The following is a 14,854-nucleotide window of genomic DNA, read 5'->3' as shown; positions in this document are numbered from 1 at the left end:
CTGGCACATAATGCTTGGATGAGAGTAAATGTTTTGGAATCCCACGCATTCTAAAAGATCACTCTGTTTGGATGTATTTAAGTGATGGGAATCCAAAGTTTTTATCTCATCTTAGTCCGTTTATTTTCACAAAATTTTTTAATTTATCTCATTTAATCGTTACAATTTTTTAAAATTTTCACATAAAATAAAATAAACAATTCAAAATTTTCAAATATCAAAATAAAAATAATATTAAAAAATATATTTTAATAATATTTTATTTAATTTTCATCTCATTTAATCTATAAAAATAAACGATCGAGTTAATTGATGGATTTTTTTTTTCTCTATCTATTTCATTGTAGATTACTTTTATTACTATCTTATAGGCGAAGTATTAAGGCTTTGATTTCAAGGGCTGTTTTTGCGAAACATTATTGACTTGTACTAACCAACAGCAGAAAGGTGTACCGATCACAAAAAGTGATCAACAAACCGATCATACTTCACAAGAAAAGTTCACCCAAAAGAAGAAGATAAACTTGGCTGGGAAACACTTGCTTGGCCTTTTTTTTTTCAAGTTTCATGTGGAAAGCATATGTGACTCATAAAAAAAATCTTCTTTTCAATTGATTATTAAATTAGTAGAATTCTATCTAAAGTTTTTTTTCCTTAGGCCCCTTGTTGGAGTATAAAAATATTTCTTTTTCAATTGTTGTAAGAAAAGTAGCCAAAATTATTGGCCAAATAAGACCTTAAACTTTTAGATATATATATAAAAAAATAATATTACGTACAATCGTAGAATACACAAGTACTGTACAGTCATTTTAAAAAAGAGTGAAATATATTATTAAATATTTATTTATTTTTATGTGAATCCCGTATTTATTCATTTTTTCAAATTAATTGTACGGCATTTGTTCACTTATGACTGTAACTAATATTTCTCTAAAAAAAAAAAAATGGGTTTGTTACCTAGCTTAATTTCATATCCAAAAATATTAAAGATCTCCATCATACAAAAAATTATCTTGTTATTAAAAATTATTTATATAAGATTAAAAAATTATTTTTATTATAAAATAGATATGATATATTCAATCAAGTCAATTTATAAATTATTATATTGCAATCTTCTTTGTGGACAAGATGAGATTTTCATGTCCTTGTAACTAACCTATTGGACAAGAGACATCCTTATCCTACACGCCATAGATTACTTGGTATTGATTTAGGTGAAATTGAGCCAAGAATTAGAAAAGAGAGCAATGAAACTTGAAATCTTATGATCCGATAAGACCATAGGAGTGGGAGTCAATTTTGCTGACTTGACAAGGCATAGAAAATAGGAAAATGTCAAATTCAATTACCATTATCTGTACTGCAAGCAATTTCACGTGATATCTTGTCATTTAACATAAATTCTACAAATATTCTTTTATTAGACTATTCTAATTTCATTCTATTTTCAGTTTATAGTCAGCCGATGTGGATATTGCCTAATTAATTAGTTTAGTTATTATTAGTTTTTAAAATAACAAATTAAATAGTTAGTAAATAATGTCACACTAATATATAAAATATAAATACACTAATAATGCAATATAAAATATTATTTTTATTATTTAATTCTTCCTTCTAGTCTCTCTTTTAGTTGTCACATCAAAATAACATTATCAATATCATCACTTATCAATGACAATTAAATTATTTATTAAAATAATTTTTAATTAATATTTTTTTTGTCATGGAAACTGAAATAATTATAAAAGTAAATTAAATATTTTTATAATATTAGAAAGCAAATATAATTTTTTTATATTTTTAAAAATATTATATACATATTTTATTTTATCTATCAATTAATTTAAAAATTAACGAACAGTACCACACTGCCTATTGCCTAAGCAAACGATTTATAAAGAGAAACAGGAAGTGCACGTTAAATCACCCCCAAGTTCGTTCATTCCGAGAAAATCTGAACCCTCCAAAGGCATCTCGCACATTCCTCCTGCCGAAAATTTACTCGATGTATAATGCGGTTGAAACTGTATATAATGAGGCGTGAGAGTGCGGTACTTCCAAAATTGCTTCCTCACTCTCCTCTCGGTGCTACGTCGCCTTCGATTGCATTCATACCTTTACATATATAGAGCAGTGCCGTGTGCTGTAACCCTCATTTTGAAACTCATTTTCTGATCAAAGCGTAGTGTTCTTTAGATTGTAGCTGTGCCCGAACCGAAGTTGAATTGATTGAGTGAGGTATTACTCTGTTACATCACAGTTTTGGTATGCTTCGATATTGAATTATTATACTGTGAACGATTTGGTATTTGGGTTTTGTTTGGTTCTTGTTTAACATTTTTCTGGGTTGAGAATTTGGATGGTTGAAAGTTGTAATGGGTGGATGTGGGAATTTGTTTTACCTTGAGTTCGGACTAACTCAATCTTTGTATTTGATCGGAGATGATTTGTTGTTTTGAAGCTTTGTGTGTTCATTTGGGGTTATCTATTTTCTATTTATGTTGTTGTTGTTGTTGTTGCTGTTCTTTCGCACTGGCGTTTGTTTTGTCGTTGTGTATTTTTTTTTTTGTCATTGGATAATTTCTATAGTAATAATTGAGCTATAGTGGCGTGGTTCATGCGTGTGTATATCTCCAAACTTTGGTTTTTTAAAAGGCTGACTTAAGGAATTGTTCTAGGGAGGGAGGGGGAGAGAGAGTTGGGGGGGGGGGCGGGGGGGAGTGCGGGTTCACTATTTTATTGTTCACTTTATTAAAGCAAAGAGAGTTGGGGTCAAGGTGACGAAGAAAGACATGGTTTATAGTGATTTAATAAAGGATATGTCTATAATGGTTTCTTATATGGTAGGAAAGGTGTAATAGCCATGAAATGTAATACTTGGGTGCATATTGTATTTTTTTGGCAATTATAATAAAGTACAAGTTATGTAGCCTTAGGTGAGGTTTGGATAGTGAGTTGAGTTGAGATGAGATGAAAGTTAAAAGTTGAATAAAATATTGTTAGAATATTATTTTTTAATATTATTATTGTTTTGAAATTTGAAAAAGTTGAATTGTTTTTTATATTTTATGTGGAAATTTGGAAAAATTGTAATGAATAAATGAGATGAGTTGAAAGCACTTTTATATCCAAACCTAGCTAGATTGAAACAACCAATGCACAATTTTTAGGCTTTGTTAATTTGCCTTGGAGGTTATGGTAATTCTTATTTAGAACTTATAAAGAAAATGATACGTACACAACATTTTACAAACTCTGTTTAAATGAAAGGCGGTTATGCAAATTTTGGGATTTAAATCAGATGAAAATCCAAAGTTATAAAAAATAACTTTTGTTAATGAAATGACATTGTTACATTGGTTGGTTGTGAAATGAGTTATAAAATAGTTGTTCCCATATATTATTATTTTTTATGACGGGGGAACCACCCCCGACAGAGCCCTTAGGACTCACACAAGTGCACCTCAAGTACTGGGGCGGCACAGACCCGCAGCAATGAATTTCCTGTAAGTGCACCTCAAGTAATTCAAAGGGAAGTTCCCTCAGTCTTATGGCCCATAGAAATTGTTTGCACCCAAGAGGATTCGAACCTTAGACCTAGAAGGAGCATACCACCAAGACCAAGGCTTTTTCCACTTGAGTTACTTTTTTTTTTTTTTTGGTATATCAGTAAAACCATAGTTTACTAATAATAAAAGCTTCTTTTTCACTTACTTTTATTTCATATATTACGTAAATAAGTTTCCAAAGTGTAAATGCCAGTATTGGTGAAAGTGCTCGGCGAACTTAAGTGCAAACGCTGTCTAGAGCCTGGATGCAAAGCCCAAGCTTGTTCTTGATTGAAGTAAAGTGCACATTTTTAAAGATGGTATATAATAACAAAAAATCCACAGATCAATAAAAAGAAAAGCTTTAACATGCAAGATGGTAATATATTTAGCCTATTTACTCAATTTACTAAAGTATTATGCAGCAAGAAAATCAAGTTATCAATTACCTAAGATTTAAAACATTAAATTTTATATAATTTTCTTGTGCTTTGCTGAATATTACTTTTGCCATTTGATTTGATAGCTATGCACAAATTAAAGTGCATGGCTGAATATACTAAAAAGGTCATGACTAGGGCATGTTTGGGTAATGAGAAGAGATGAGAAATTCTCAAAACTTTTCATATTTTCCTTCCCAAACATCACTTGAACACAAAACACTTTTCAATATTTAAATCTTCAACTTTTTCACCTAATCATTACCTAATCATTATCCAAACACAAAAAAAAAAAAACAATACAACTTCTCCATACTTCCAAACAAAACACAAAAATCAATACAATTTTTTCAAATTTCGAAACAAAAATTATATTAAACAATTTTTTAACTTTATAATATTTTTATTTAACTTTTTCTCTTTCCTTTCTCAAAACCCAATAAGACATCTTAACTCAAAGTATTCCACTACTATTCATAGAATTCTAAGATACTCTAAGGCCTCGTTCACTTTCACAAAACTTCTCATCTCATCTAATCATTACAACTTTCCCAAATTTTCATACAAAATAAAATAAACAATTCAACTTTTTCAAATCCTAAAACAAAAATAATATTAAAAAAAATATTCTAATAATATTTTATTCAACTTTTAACTTTTATCTCAATTTATTTTATCTCATCTCATCTCATCTACGAAAACAAACGAGGCCTAAGTGTCCAAATGAGCCCAAAGAAAGCCCAATAGTTGTAGGGATTGACTTCTATTCTAACATAAGCAATCAAATATCAATCTAACTAGTGAGCCAATAGTCCTATTGGGTTCAAAGCATGTACATTACATGTGACTTTTGGCACCACGGCACGCAAATGGTCTTCAATATCAACTAAATACTTAAAAATATTCATTTACATCATTTTCGGGGTCTTGAATAGATATTTTATATTTTGTTTAATTAGAAAAGCACCTTTTTTTTGCGCTTGAGGTTCACACAAAAAGTACAAAAAAATGAGCTCTTTTGTAAATGCTTTGTTTTTGGTAAGTCAAGCGCTTCGGCTTTGGCACTTAAATGAGCTGTTACCTACACTGATTGATGCTGAGCACTGTTGCACACTTCGGAAAGGAATGTGAAAGAAATTATAACAAGTATGAATTAAATAAATCGTCCATTCTTCCTTTTCGTGGTTCAGGTTACATATCCTGTCGCAGAATATATTTAAAATGAACTAGTCAATTATATTTTACTCTTACTTATCAAAAAAAAGATTTACTCTCTCTCTCTCACGCACACAGATTTCATGAACTCTCTCTTTTGGAGTACTTAATATGATTATGTCTGGTTAGAGTTTGATTTGGGGAATATGTGAGCTGGGGTCATGTCTTTATTGGCTTCCCTATTATGTTTTTAATGTTTTTAAGGATAATCAACCTTCTACTCCTTGCCATTTCATGCTGTACTAGCAGCTCCTTTTTTATTTATTGTATTTATCACAGTAAAATGAAACATCTTTAAACTCTGAACAATCTTATACAAAGAACTAATTGAGGTGCCGGTTATTCATCATTGCCATAAATTTTGATCATTGTCATAAAAATGTTGCATATTATAAATGAAAGGACACTTTCTCCTTAGTATTCTGTGGGAAATCATTTGTCCTATTTTAGGCATATATTTATCCCTTTGGTCTGCAGTCTTCAAGATGAAGCACAACACCTAGTCTGACAAGAATTATTGCATGTTATGTTTTATTTCTACATTAAGGTGCTGGATGTTTATTGTAGATCTAGTTGAATATTAATCTCTCTTACATAATTGAGAGCTATTTGCACAGATTAAACTAACTGGTTCAGTGATCCTAAAAGCAGTCTCTTTGGGATGGAAAGATGGTCATACATGAACATTCGGATGTCGTGCAGTGGGGCCTGCGACTTCTTGATGGTGATCCCAACAATTCTGGATATTATGGTGAGATAATCCATCATAGTGCCGATGATGCATATAATGGAATCTATCAAGGGAATTATGACACTAATTGTAGTCATTTAGAGAATGACGAAGTTATTGCGCGTACACTTCAAGAAGAATTTTTGCAACTGGCAGTTTCAGAAACATCCGGATACTCACATGCAGGAGAAGAGCAGTTTCAAGCATCAAATCTTGAACATGATTGGCATGGTCCTTCAGTGAACTACAGCTGTTCAGGTATTCAGTTAAGCTCCTTTATGGATTTTCTCAGTCATCAGCCTACTTATATCAGTTATCTTAGTAGTCTTTCTTACAATGTGCAGCCCATAACTTTGGCCAGGAAGAAGCTGATGATGCAGAGCCTTCCACTTCCTGTTCAAGCCCTGGTGATAGAGAGGGGAATCCTTATTCTTTGGAGATAACCAATGAATTTGAACTCGATGGTGAAGTAGGCAGGAGACTGGATCAAATGATCTCCATTCCTGTAAGTTTAACTTAGATAACGTTTCAGCAACTAAGATTCTTCTCCATATAGTCATTAAAGAAACATACTGAAGTTAGTTAGGACTGGTTTGGTTACACAAAACTAAAATATCTCATCTCATATAATCATTACAACTTTCTCAAATTTCCACACAAAATATAATAAACAATTCAACTTTTTCAAATCCCAAAACAAAAATAATATTAAAAAATTATATTATAACAATATTTTATTCAACTTTCAAGAAAAAATCTAATTTCATCTCATCTGAACTGCGTAACCAAACGAGGCCTAACCTTTCCTTTGACTTATCCTGCATGTTTGATATTAGTTCAATTTGACGATTTTCTCTGATTATTTATATACAAGCTTGTCGTGATAGTTTTTTTTTTTTTTTTTCAAGAAATTTCCATATTACTTATTTTTAACCCATGGTTAGCAATATCTTTATCGATTTTATCAATACGCAAATTAATAAATTGATGTTAGATTGTGTATGGGAAGGTGATGAATGAGATCCCGCATTGCTTGAGAGGGAGAAGATTAAGCCCTTATAATGGTTCCAAGGGGCTCCAATAGTAACCTTGATTAGTCCTTTTGGATATGGGCCTAAGTGTGGCTAAGCCTTTCTTAGGCCATTACAAATAGTTTTAGAGCCAATCACAACCAGAAGTACGGGACTTGAGTCATTCATGCTACCTATGAAGGACTTGGTCAAACAAGAACGTTGGAAACTTATGGCGCTTGGGATAGGGGGAGATTGCAATACCTTGGATTGTGTGATTGTGTATGGGAAGGTGATGAATGGGATCCCACATTGACTAGGATGGAAAATTTCAAACCCATTATAATGACTCCAAGGGGCTCCAATGGTAATCTTGACTAGTCATTTCGGAGTATGAGTTCAGATGTGGCTGAAGGTGCTTAGCCTTCATTGGCTTGTTGCATGGATATAGATTTTTTTTATATATATTTTTGTGGATACAATAGATCTAGAATTAAGGTCTGAAGACTGGACACCATAAATAGTTTCCATGTATCGGACTTCAGATCACCTTAGATGTAGCTACCCATTTTGGGTTTCATTTTTCATTGTCTTTTTGTTAAGCAAGCTTAGATTCTAAGGTACACACTACGTCTCCATTCCATTACTTACCTGCTAAGCCTAGAGATTTAGATGCATCAAGAGATTTTGAGTTCTCTTACTTATCCCCCCAAAAAAAAAGAAAAACAGAGAGAGATTTTGAGTTCTCTTATGACTATTACTTATAAAAAAAAGGTTCTCTTATGACTATTTTTTTTTTCACTTGGCTCAAGTTTTTATGTACTTGGATTATTAAATGCTTTTAACTTATTAATTCATTTATGGCCGTGGTATTTGCCACACTTAATTTAGTTTATATATCACAGCATGTTCCTAGAATTAATGGAGAAATTCCTTCAATTGATGAAGTAACTTCAGATCATCAAAGGCTTCTGGACAGGTATTGTTCCTAATATTTGTCTTTTCTGGTTGTTAAATTTATTATATTTCTTTGCATATAAATTTGTCTCTTTGTAACATTCCCTTCCCAAAAAGATTAGGAATGTGTACCACTAAATTTCCTTATACTAGGTAATAAGAATTTTATAAACTTTAGATACTACCAACTACCAAGCACTTTATTAATTGTCAAACGGTAAACATAACAAATCCGACACATCCAAACTAAGGAAAATCACAATGTTATGAAAAAGTCTAAAAGAAATCCTATGAGCCTTTATGGTGAACACTTATTCACCTCTTCACTAGGTCAATGTCTCCCCTCTATTGGCTTTTACAGGCAGACTTGTTCTCATCATCACATGGGACATTATAAAACATAAGAACAAAATTGAGTCAAAGAAATAGTACATCACACATTTATCCATAGTGGCCCAAACACATTGACCCTTGTGTGCTCAAGTTGTGCCTCAGCTCCCCTGCTTATGGCCACAAGGGGATAGGATAAAAACATCCAGGTGGACCACACCTTCTAAACATCCTTTGGAGTGCTCACTTCAGTGTGGCTTGTGCATCCACCTTGTAGCTTTGGTACCATTTCATCTTCCTCATATGACCAAAAGAAAACGTTTATAAAACCATATAATCATTCATCATCTCACTTTTTCTTTCTCATAGCTTTCATGAGCATTCCGATAACTTTTATAACATAAGCATGCTTAGTACATACCCTATGGCACAAGAATGACATTAAAACATTTGTAAACTTGTTCATCACATACCCTACGGGGCGGAATAGAAGAGGAACTGAAATCTCATACAGTATTTGGCCCAAGGTATGCTCCCCAATTTCTGTGGGTGGTTTGGGTATTAGAAAAGTGATCACATTTAACTGAGCCCTCTTGGGGAAGTGGTTTTGGCGGTATGCCAATGAAAGAGATTGCCTATGGGGAGTAGTGATTGATATAAAGTATGGTAGGGCTTACCCATAAAAAAAAATGAAGTATGGTAGGGGTGAGTGGTGTTCTAATGAGGTGAGTGGGAGGATGGGATTGACCTAAGGAAAAATATTAGAATGGGTTGAAGAGAGTTTCACAGCATACGAGATATGAGGTGCACAATGGATCCATGGTAAACTTGTGGCAATATAAACTTTACGATTAGATGGTTTCCCCTAGCTTCCAAAACTTTCTTGATCTATTTACTTTTATGTAGTTAGGTGCATTTGATGTATACGTATGTTGTACATGTTTGTTGTACTTGGATAGTGTCATTTGACCATTATTGAAATTTATCTTATTTGTTAGAAAAACAATACTTACTGCAACTCCTAGGTCTATTAAAAAAGTATGCAATTTCAGTCATTGGAAAGATTACTTATCGGGGGCTTAAACCATGTGATACCCCATATGATATGGATAAGAGTAAGTGGTGTATGGGATTCTATATTGTTTGGGAAGGAGAAGTTTTTGCTTTTTATAATGTTCCTATAGGGCTCTAATTGTATCATTGACAAGCCCTTTTGGAGTATAGGCCATGTGGTTTGGGCCTTCTATTGGGGCGTTACAATTGTATCAGAGCTAGATTCAATCAGAAATGTGGGACTTGAGTCGTGCCACCTATGATGGACTATTCCGACGAGGACGTCGGGAATTTTAAGGAAACCCCCCGGGGGGGAGATTGTGATACCTCATATGATAAGGATAAGGGTATTTGGTGTATTGGATCCCATATTGCTTGGGAATAAGAAGTTCTTGCTCTTTATGATATTTCAATAAGTCTCTAATTGTATCATTAACTAGTCCTTTTGGAGTATAAGCCATGTGGTTTGGGTCTTCCATTGGGGTGTTACAAACCATGACCTTAAAGGCCTATGGCAATTCACTAGGAATGCTTTACAGCAGATTTTAAGGGCTCTTGATATGCTGCAGACTCTGAAACATGCATATTTGAACTCGTTTCACTATTTAGACTCTACTCATCAACCATACAAGTATGATGAGATCACTCTTTTTAAAAAAACATATGAAACACATGAAAGAGGATGTTACCCCAGTACAAAGGAAGTATACATGAATGCATTTAACAATCAAAAGGAAAAAGTGCTAGAAAATCCTGAAAATTAGCAATAGAAAGAGCAACTCTATGTTGGGCTGTTATTCAATGACACGGTGTTTAGATTGAAAGAATTTAACTGCAACATGGACTTTTCGCAATCCTCCAAACAATGCTGGTTTCTTTCTCTCCATAGACACCATAATACACATGACACGATCATCTTGTGCAATGGTGCGCACTGTTGGTATCTAAACTACCCCTTTCCAACATGTTAAAAGCTCCACCACCTGGGAAGGCATCACCCAACCAATCCCAAAGAGATCAAAGATCATGTTACATAGGATGCTAGCAACCTCACAATGTAAAAGGAGGTTATCCACCATTTCCCCACTTTTCCTGTACATGCAACAACGATTAACCATTATAATGCCCTGTTTCCAGCACATGCAACAATGATTAACCACTTTTCCTTGCACGATGGAAAGTTCAACTTTATACTTAGAATATGACCATGTTTTATGCCCTCTATCATAGGCACAACACGGGAATGTAAGGGAGCTTACTGCCTGGAGAGGCCTGGCCTACTTCAATTTCTTATACGCAAACCAGTTTCCTGTACTTGCTGGCCTTAAATTTTAGTGTTCCATCCCAGAAACAATTAAGAACCATTGATATTTTTCAAAAAGATAGGGATTTCAATTATTGAAAGAATCTTGAAGAAAACTTATCTTAGAATTGGTTTAGAGGTTGCACCAAAGATTTGCAGCCTCTAGAAACACTTTTGGGTTTCAAAAGGGCTAGAATAGCATTTAAACAATGGAAAAAGTAAAATATCAAGCTGAATCAATGACGGGAGCCATTTAGAGATTGTTCCGGTTGAAAGTTAATGAAAAAAACCTAGAATTATATTTTCAATAGATTGCTGCAGCAAGAGAAGTGAAGGATTGAAATTTAAGACTTTGAATTAGGGGCTCCAAGCCTGGGCAGAATTTTTGAAAGGCTCTCAGATCTGTTTCTGCAGAACTCTTGATGGAAAAATTGCTGGATATCCATACCTCAATGGTGTGGCAACTCTGAAAGTAATTTATAATTACGTTATATTGGATTTGGGACTTATGTTGAGGGTAGGGAGTTGGCAGATGGTGTCTGTGGTGTTTGAAGGCTACTAGGGTTTGATTTTAGTGGATCTACAATTCAAGCAGGGGCTGATCCTCCTTTCTTGGTTTGGGACGGCTTGGGGTGGTACTTAGGCTCCAGAATTTAGGTTTTACCAGATCTGTAAATCTTACAGAGACGTGTATTTAATTTACAGGTGGCAAGGAAGTGAATTTATATAAAAGAGTCATGTTGGACTTAACTGCTAGCAGCTATGATTTGCGGCAACCAGGGTTCTCTTGTGGCTCCTAAAACTGTTATATTTTGCAATAAGAATCCTAGGGTTAATGGACAAACAGGGCAGATGAGCACCTGCTTGGGAGGGAGAAGTTTTGACCCTTTATAATGACTCAAAGGTGCTCCAATTGTAACCCTTGACTAGTCCTTTAAAAGTATAGGCTTTGATGTGGTTTGGGCTTTCCTTATATTGTTTCTAATGGTATCAAAGCCACTCACCTGCCATAAATGCGAGACTGAGCTATGCCACCTGCAACAGAATAGTTTGACGAGAACATCAGGATTTAAGAGTGAGAGAGTGTAGTACCCCAGATCGATTATAGAAGATGGTGAATGAAATGCCACATTGCCTGGGAGAGATATAATTTCAGTGGGCTATGATTGTAATCTTTGACCAGCCGTTTTGGAGTATGGGCCCAAATGTGGCTTGAGTTATACGAAGCTTCAGGAGCAACCACACCCAGGCCACGTGCGCGTGGGGGTTGTGCTGTCTATTGCAACGTAGGTTTGAAATATGGGCTTCATAACTTTTTTGTTTGCCTCGGCGGTTTTATTGTTGATACTACTTCATGTTGTATATTCAGATTGCAGATGTATAACTTTGAAGAGCACAAGGTTCAAGGGGATGGTAATTGTCAGGTTAGTTATCCTTATCCTTCAGCATCCTAGCAATTATCATCAGGATCTATTTAGGTTGTTATTTATTTGCTATGCTTTAATTCTTATACGTACTTCGATGGTTTCTTTCTCCAGTTTCATGCTTTATCAGATCAATTATATTGCACACCTGACAACCACAACTATGTAAGGCAACAAGTAGTGAGTCAGGTAGGTTGATATGAAGTAGCTACTTTTTCTGGTGCCAACTTGAATTTCTCGAAGCTGATGTATCTTTATTTACTTTTATGTTTGTTCTTATCAGCTTAGGTCTCACCCAGAGATTTATGAGGGATATGTTCCCATGGAATATGATGACTACTGTGAGAAGATGTCCAAGTACTAATCAAACTCGTTGCCTTTTCTTTCTCTCTTATAATTTTTGTTTATAGACTAAGGATCTCCCAATGTAAACTTCAATTTAATGTTACTAGAAGCGGGGAGTGGGGTGATCATGTCACATTGCAAGCAGCTGCAGATTCGGTATGGTTTTTGGTTATCATTTTCCCTCTTTTTGAACTCTGTAAGATTTGTTTTTCTTTGTTAGTTTATGAAAGGGAGGTCCTGTCATTATTCTATGTTGTATTAAAGCTTATATTTGTGTGTCCTACATCCTAGGTATATTGTAATTATGTTAACTTATTGTAGAGTGAAGTTATATTGGAACTTAAAAGTATAACTTTGGTGGTTGGAGTCGTTTTTTAATTTGTATATTGCAGCTGGAGAAGTTTTAACTTGTCAAGCATTGATCCAACTCTAGGCTTGGACAACCAAATAGTTTGCTTCTGTAAAAAAAAAAAAAAAAAAAAATTGGATCATAAAGCTTTTGATATCCAACTTCATGTTCTGCATTTATTAATTTTTGTTATATATTTAGCATTTCTTTTTTCTGAACCAAAACAGTCTTGGGCACAGGTCTTACCAATTACTTAGATAAATGTGCGTGTGACAATTCTAGAGAGATTGCCAAGATGAGTTTTCTCTGGCTCTAATCTCTTTCTGAACTGCTGGCCACTCTCTCTAACTTCCGTTTCAACCCAGTTATTTTTCTTTTGGACTGCGATCTTCTAGGAATCACAATTGCAAAGTTAATGGTCAGGATATAAGTGCGATTCATCCATGACTAATACTTGTAAATGTTTTGTTGCAGTATGGGGTGAAGATTTTTCTTATTACCTCTTTTAAGGATACCTGTTCCATAGAAATTCTTCCTAATTTCCTGAAGCCAGATCGAGGTAAAATTCCTAAATTATTCAGTTTTATTGCGAGTATATTATTTTTTGGTCTTTCTGGCTTGCGGTAGGTTGGCTAAGACTTCTCTGCTTATTCTACTTGCAGCAAGTTGTCTTTAATTCTCAGTTTCTAACTTTCTGTAATTTTTTTTTTAAATGTTTTTGCATTTCCCTCTTATTTTTTCCTCACATCATGCTGTCACAAGTAATACTGCTGAACCTTGGCCTAAATTTCTATTTCTACACCCATACCGCTTTTAAAAGTTGCTGGGTGGGTCTTAAAACTGGCACCATATAATGAATTTATTAGCTGTACCATGGTTAGAGGAACTATGGAAAGTTAGTGGTGGAAAATGTGCCAAATTGGTGTGTCCTTTATATGATCAGTAAGATATAAGAATTTATCTTTTGCTGTTGGTTTACAATTCTTTCTGATTTTTATTTTCAATTAATCATGTCAAGTTTGGTTGTTTAAATTATATAATCTGTTACCTTTAAAACTTTTATGCAATGCTTGTGTTGTGCAGTAATTTTCTTGAGCTTTTGGGCTGAAGTGCATTACAACTCGATCTATCTTCAAGGAGGTAATTTCCTTTTATGCTTGTCTGTTCTGGGTAAAGAAGTTCAGAAGTTTTAGACTGCTAGCCCAATGACAAATTGAGATTGGATATACCCAACCATCAAGCTAGGCTGCTTTTACTCCATATGAACATCCTTTGACGTGGGTGTTGAATTTTTGCTTTTGGGTGAAAACGTGAAAAATGGACAATTGGAAAGAATTGGAAGCACACCTCTCTTTTTTATTTTATTTGGCCCAACCTAAGATTGAATTTGTGTTTTCAGGCTCTAATCTTATCAGATTAAAGTTAGATTTTTTCATTATGCCCCTGAAAATAATGCATGCCTTCTTTATCATGATTTGTAATTCAGATGTGCCATCAAACGATTCAAATGAGTCCAGGAAGAGGAGAAGGTGGTGGAAGTTCGGCACCAGAAATTAGGAGATGTGTGGCTGTCAAGTGTCATGGGGCACAAATCTCCCAATCTGTTGCCCTTACTGTTGCTATTTAACGTATACACACGTAGTACTACTTGGTGCAAGACTTGCTCCAAACTGTCCTACTCTCTCAATAATCGTCTGTTGCCCTCACTGTTGCTATGAACATATTAAATTTTCTTCTTCTGAATGTTTCCACAATCATGGCTCGTCGCTTGCTATTTTTCACGGCATCCCTGAACTTGAAGTGTGTTGGCAAGGAGCAATGCAAGAGGAAATCGATACCTTTAATTTCCTATGCCTGCCTTTTCGCTGCAACAAAGAATAATTCCTGCAACAAAGAGTGGAATGGAGTTCAAATTAGCTTCAGTTTATTGACAAATTGTTTGGATTGGTGAGAGTCTGTATAGAAATATTTCAAAGATGGATCAGATCCTGAAGTACAGGTGTATGGATTTGCATATTCCAGATTATTCTCAATCATACTTATTATCTAGTGGTATCTTTTAAGTAATTTTCATTGAAAGTTGGCATATAAAATCGAATTTTGCTATGTATAAGCAAGTTTGCGTACCAATTTGCATACTA

General features: G+C 34.3%; 1 protein-coding gene across 4 annotated transcripts; it reads left to right on the top strand.

Moving 5' to 3' along the window:
* The first annotated feature begins 1,915 nt into the window (after positions 1-1,915).
* Positions 1,916-14,826, top strand: LOC108990907 (OVARIAN TUMOR DOMAIN-containing deubiquitinating enzyme 12-like). Of its 4 annotated transcripts, none has more exons than XM_018965018.2 (11): positions 1,916-2,247; positions 5,864-6,200; positions 6,287-6,447; positions 7,858-7,931; positions 11,965-12,019; positions 12,134-12,208; positions 12,303-12,376; positions 12,472-12,520; positions 13,188-13,272; positions 13,797-13,853; positions 14,200-14,826. In XM_018965018.2, exons 2-11 carry the CDS (start codon positions 5,882-5,884, stop codon positions 14,268-14,270), a joined length of 1,020 nt encoding a protein of 339 aa, XP_018820563.1. In that variant the 5' UTR covers positions 1,916-2,247; positions 5,864-5,881; the 3' UTR covers positions 14,271-14,826. The 4 variants fall into 4 exon arrangements, with proteins under 4 accessions (XP_018820563.1, XP_035544297.1, XP_035544295.1 ...); XM_018965020.2 differs by having other exon boundaries at positions 1,949-2,247; positions 5,830-6,200; XM_035688404.1 differs by lacking the exons at positions 13,188-13,272; positions 13,797-13,853; positions 14,200-14,826 and adding an exon at positions 12,953-13,181 and having other exon boundaries at positions 1,946-2,247.
* Positions 14,827-14,854: the final 28 nt, after the last annotated feature.

This window comes from Juglans regia, chromosome 3 (assembly GCF_001411555.2).
Source record: "Juglans regia cultivar Chandler chromosome 3, Walnut 2.0, whole genome shotgun sequence".
Lineage (NCBI taxonomy): Eukaryota > Viridiplantae > Streptophyta > Magnoliopsida > Fagales > Juglandaceae > Juglans > Juglans regia.
The sequence above is the reverse complement of the archived record's forward strand: the minus strand, read 5'-3'. Positions and strand labels throughout refer to the sequence as shown.

What these genes read in the sequence shown, in the direction of transcription:
- LOC108990907 (XM_018965018.2), top strand. Translation starts at nt 5,882, where the DNA reads ATGGTCATACATGAACATTCGGATGTCGTGCAGTGGGGCCTGCGACTT. An exon ending in GGCAACAAGTAGTGAGTCAG is followed by an intron (nt 12,209 to 12,302) that starts GTAGGTTGATAT and finishes TGTTCTTATCAG; the next exon opens with CTTAGGTCTCACCCAGAGAT. An exon ending in TACTGTGAGAAGATGTCCAA is followed by an intron (nt 12,377 to 12,471) that starts GTACTAATCAAA and finishes TAATGTTACTAG; the next exon opens with AAGCGGGGAGTGGGGTGATC.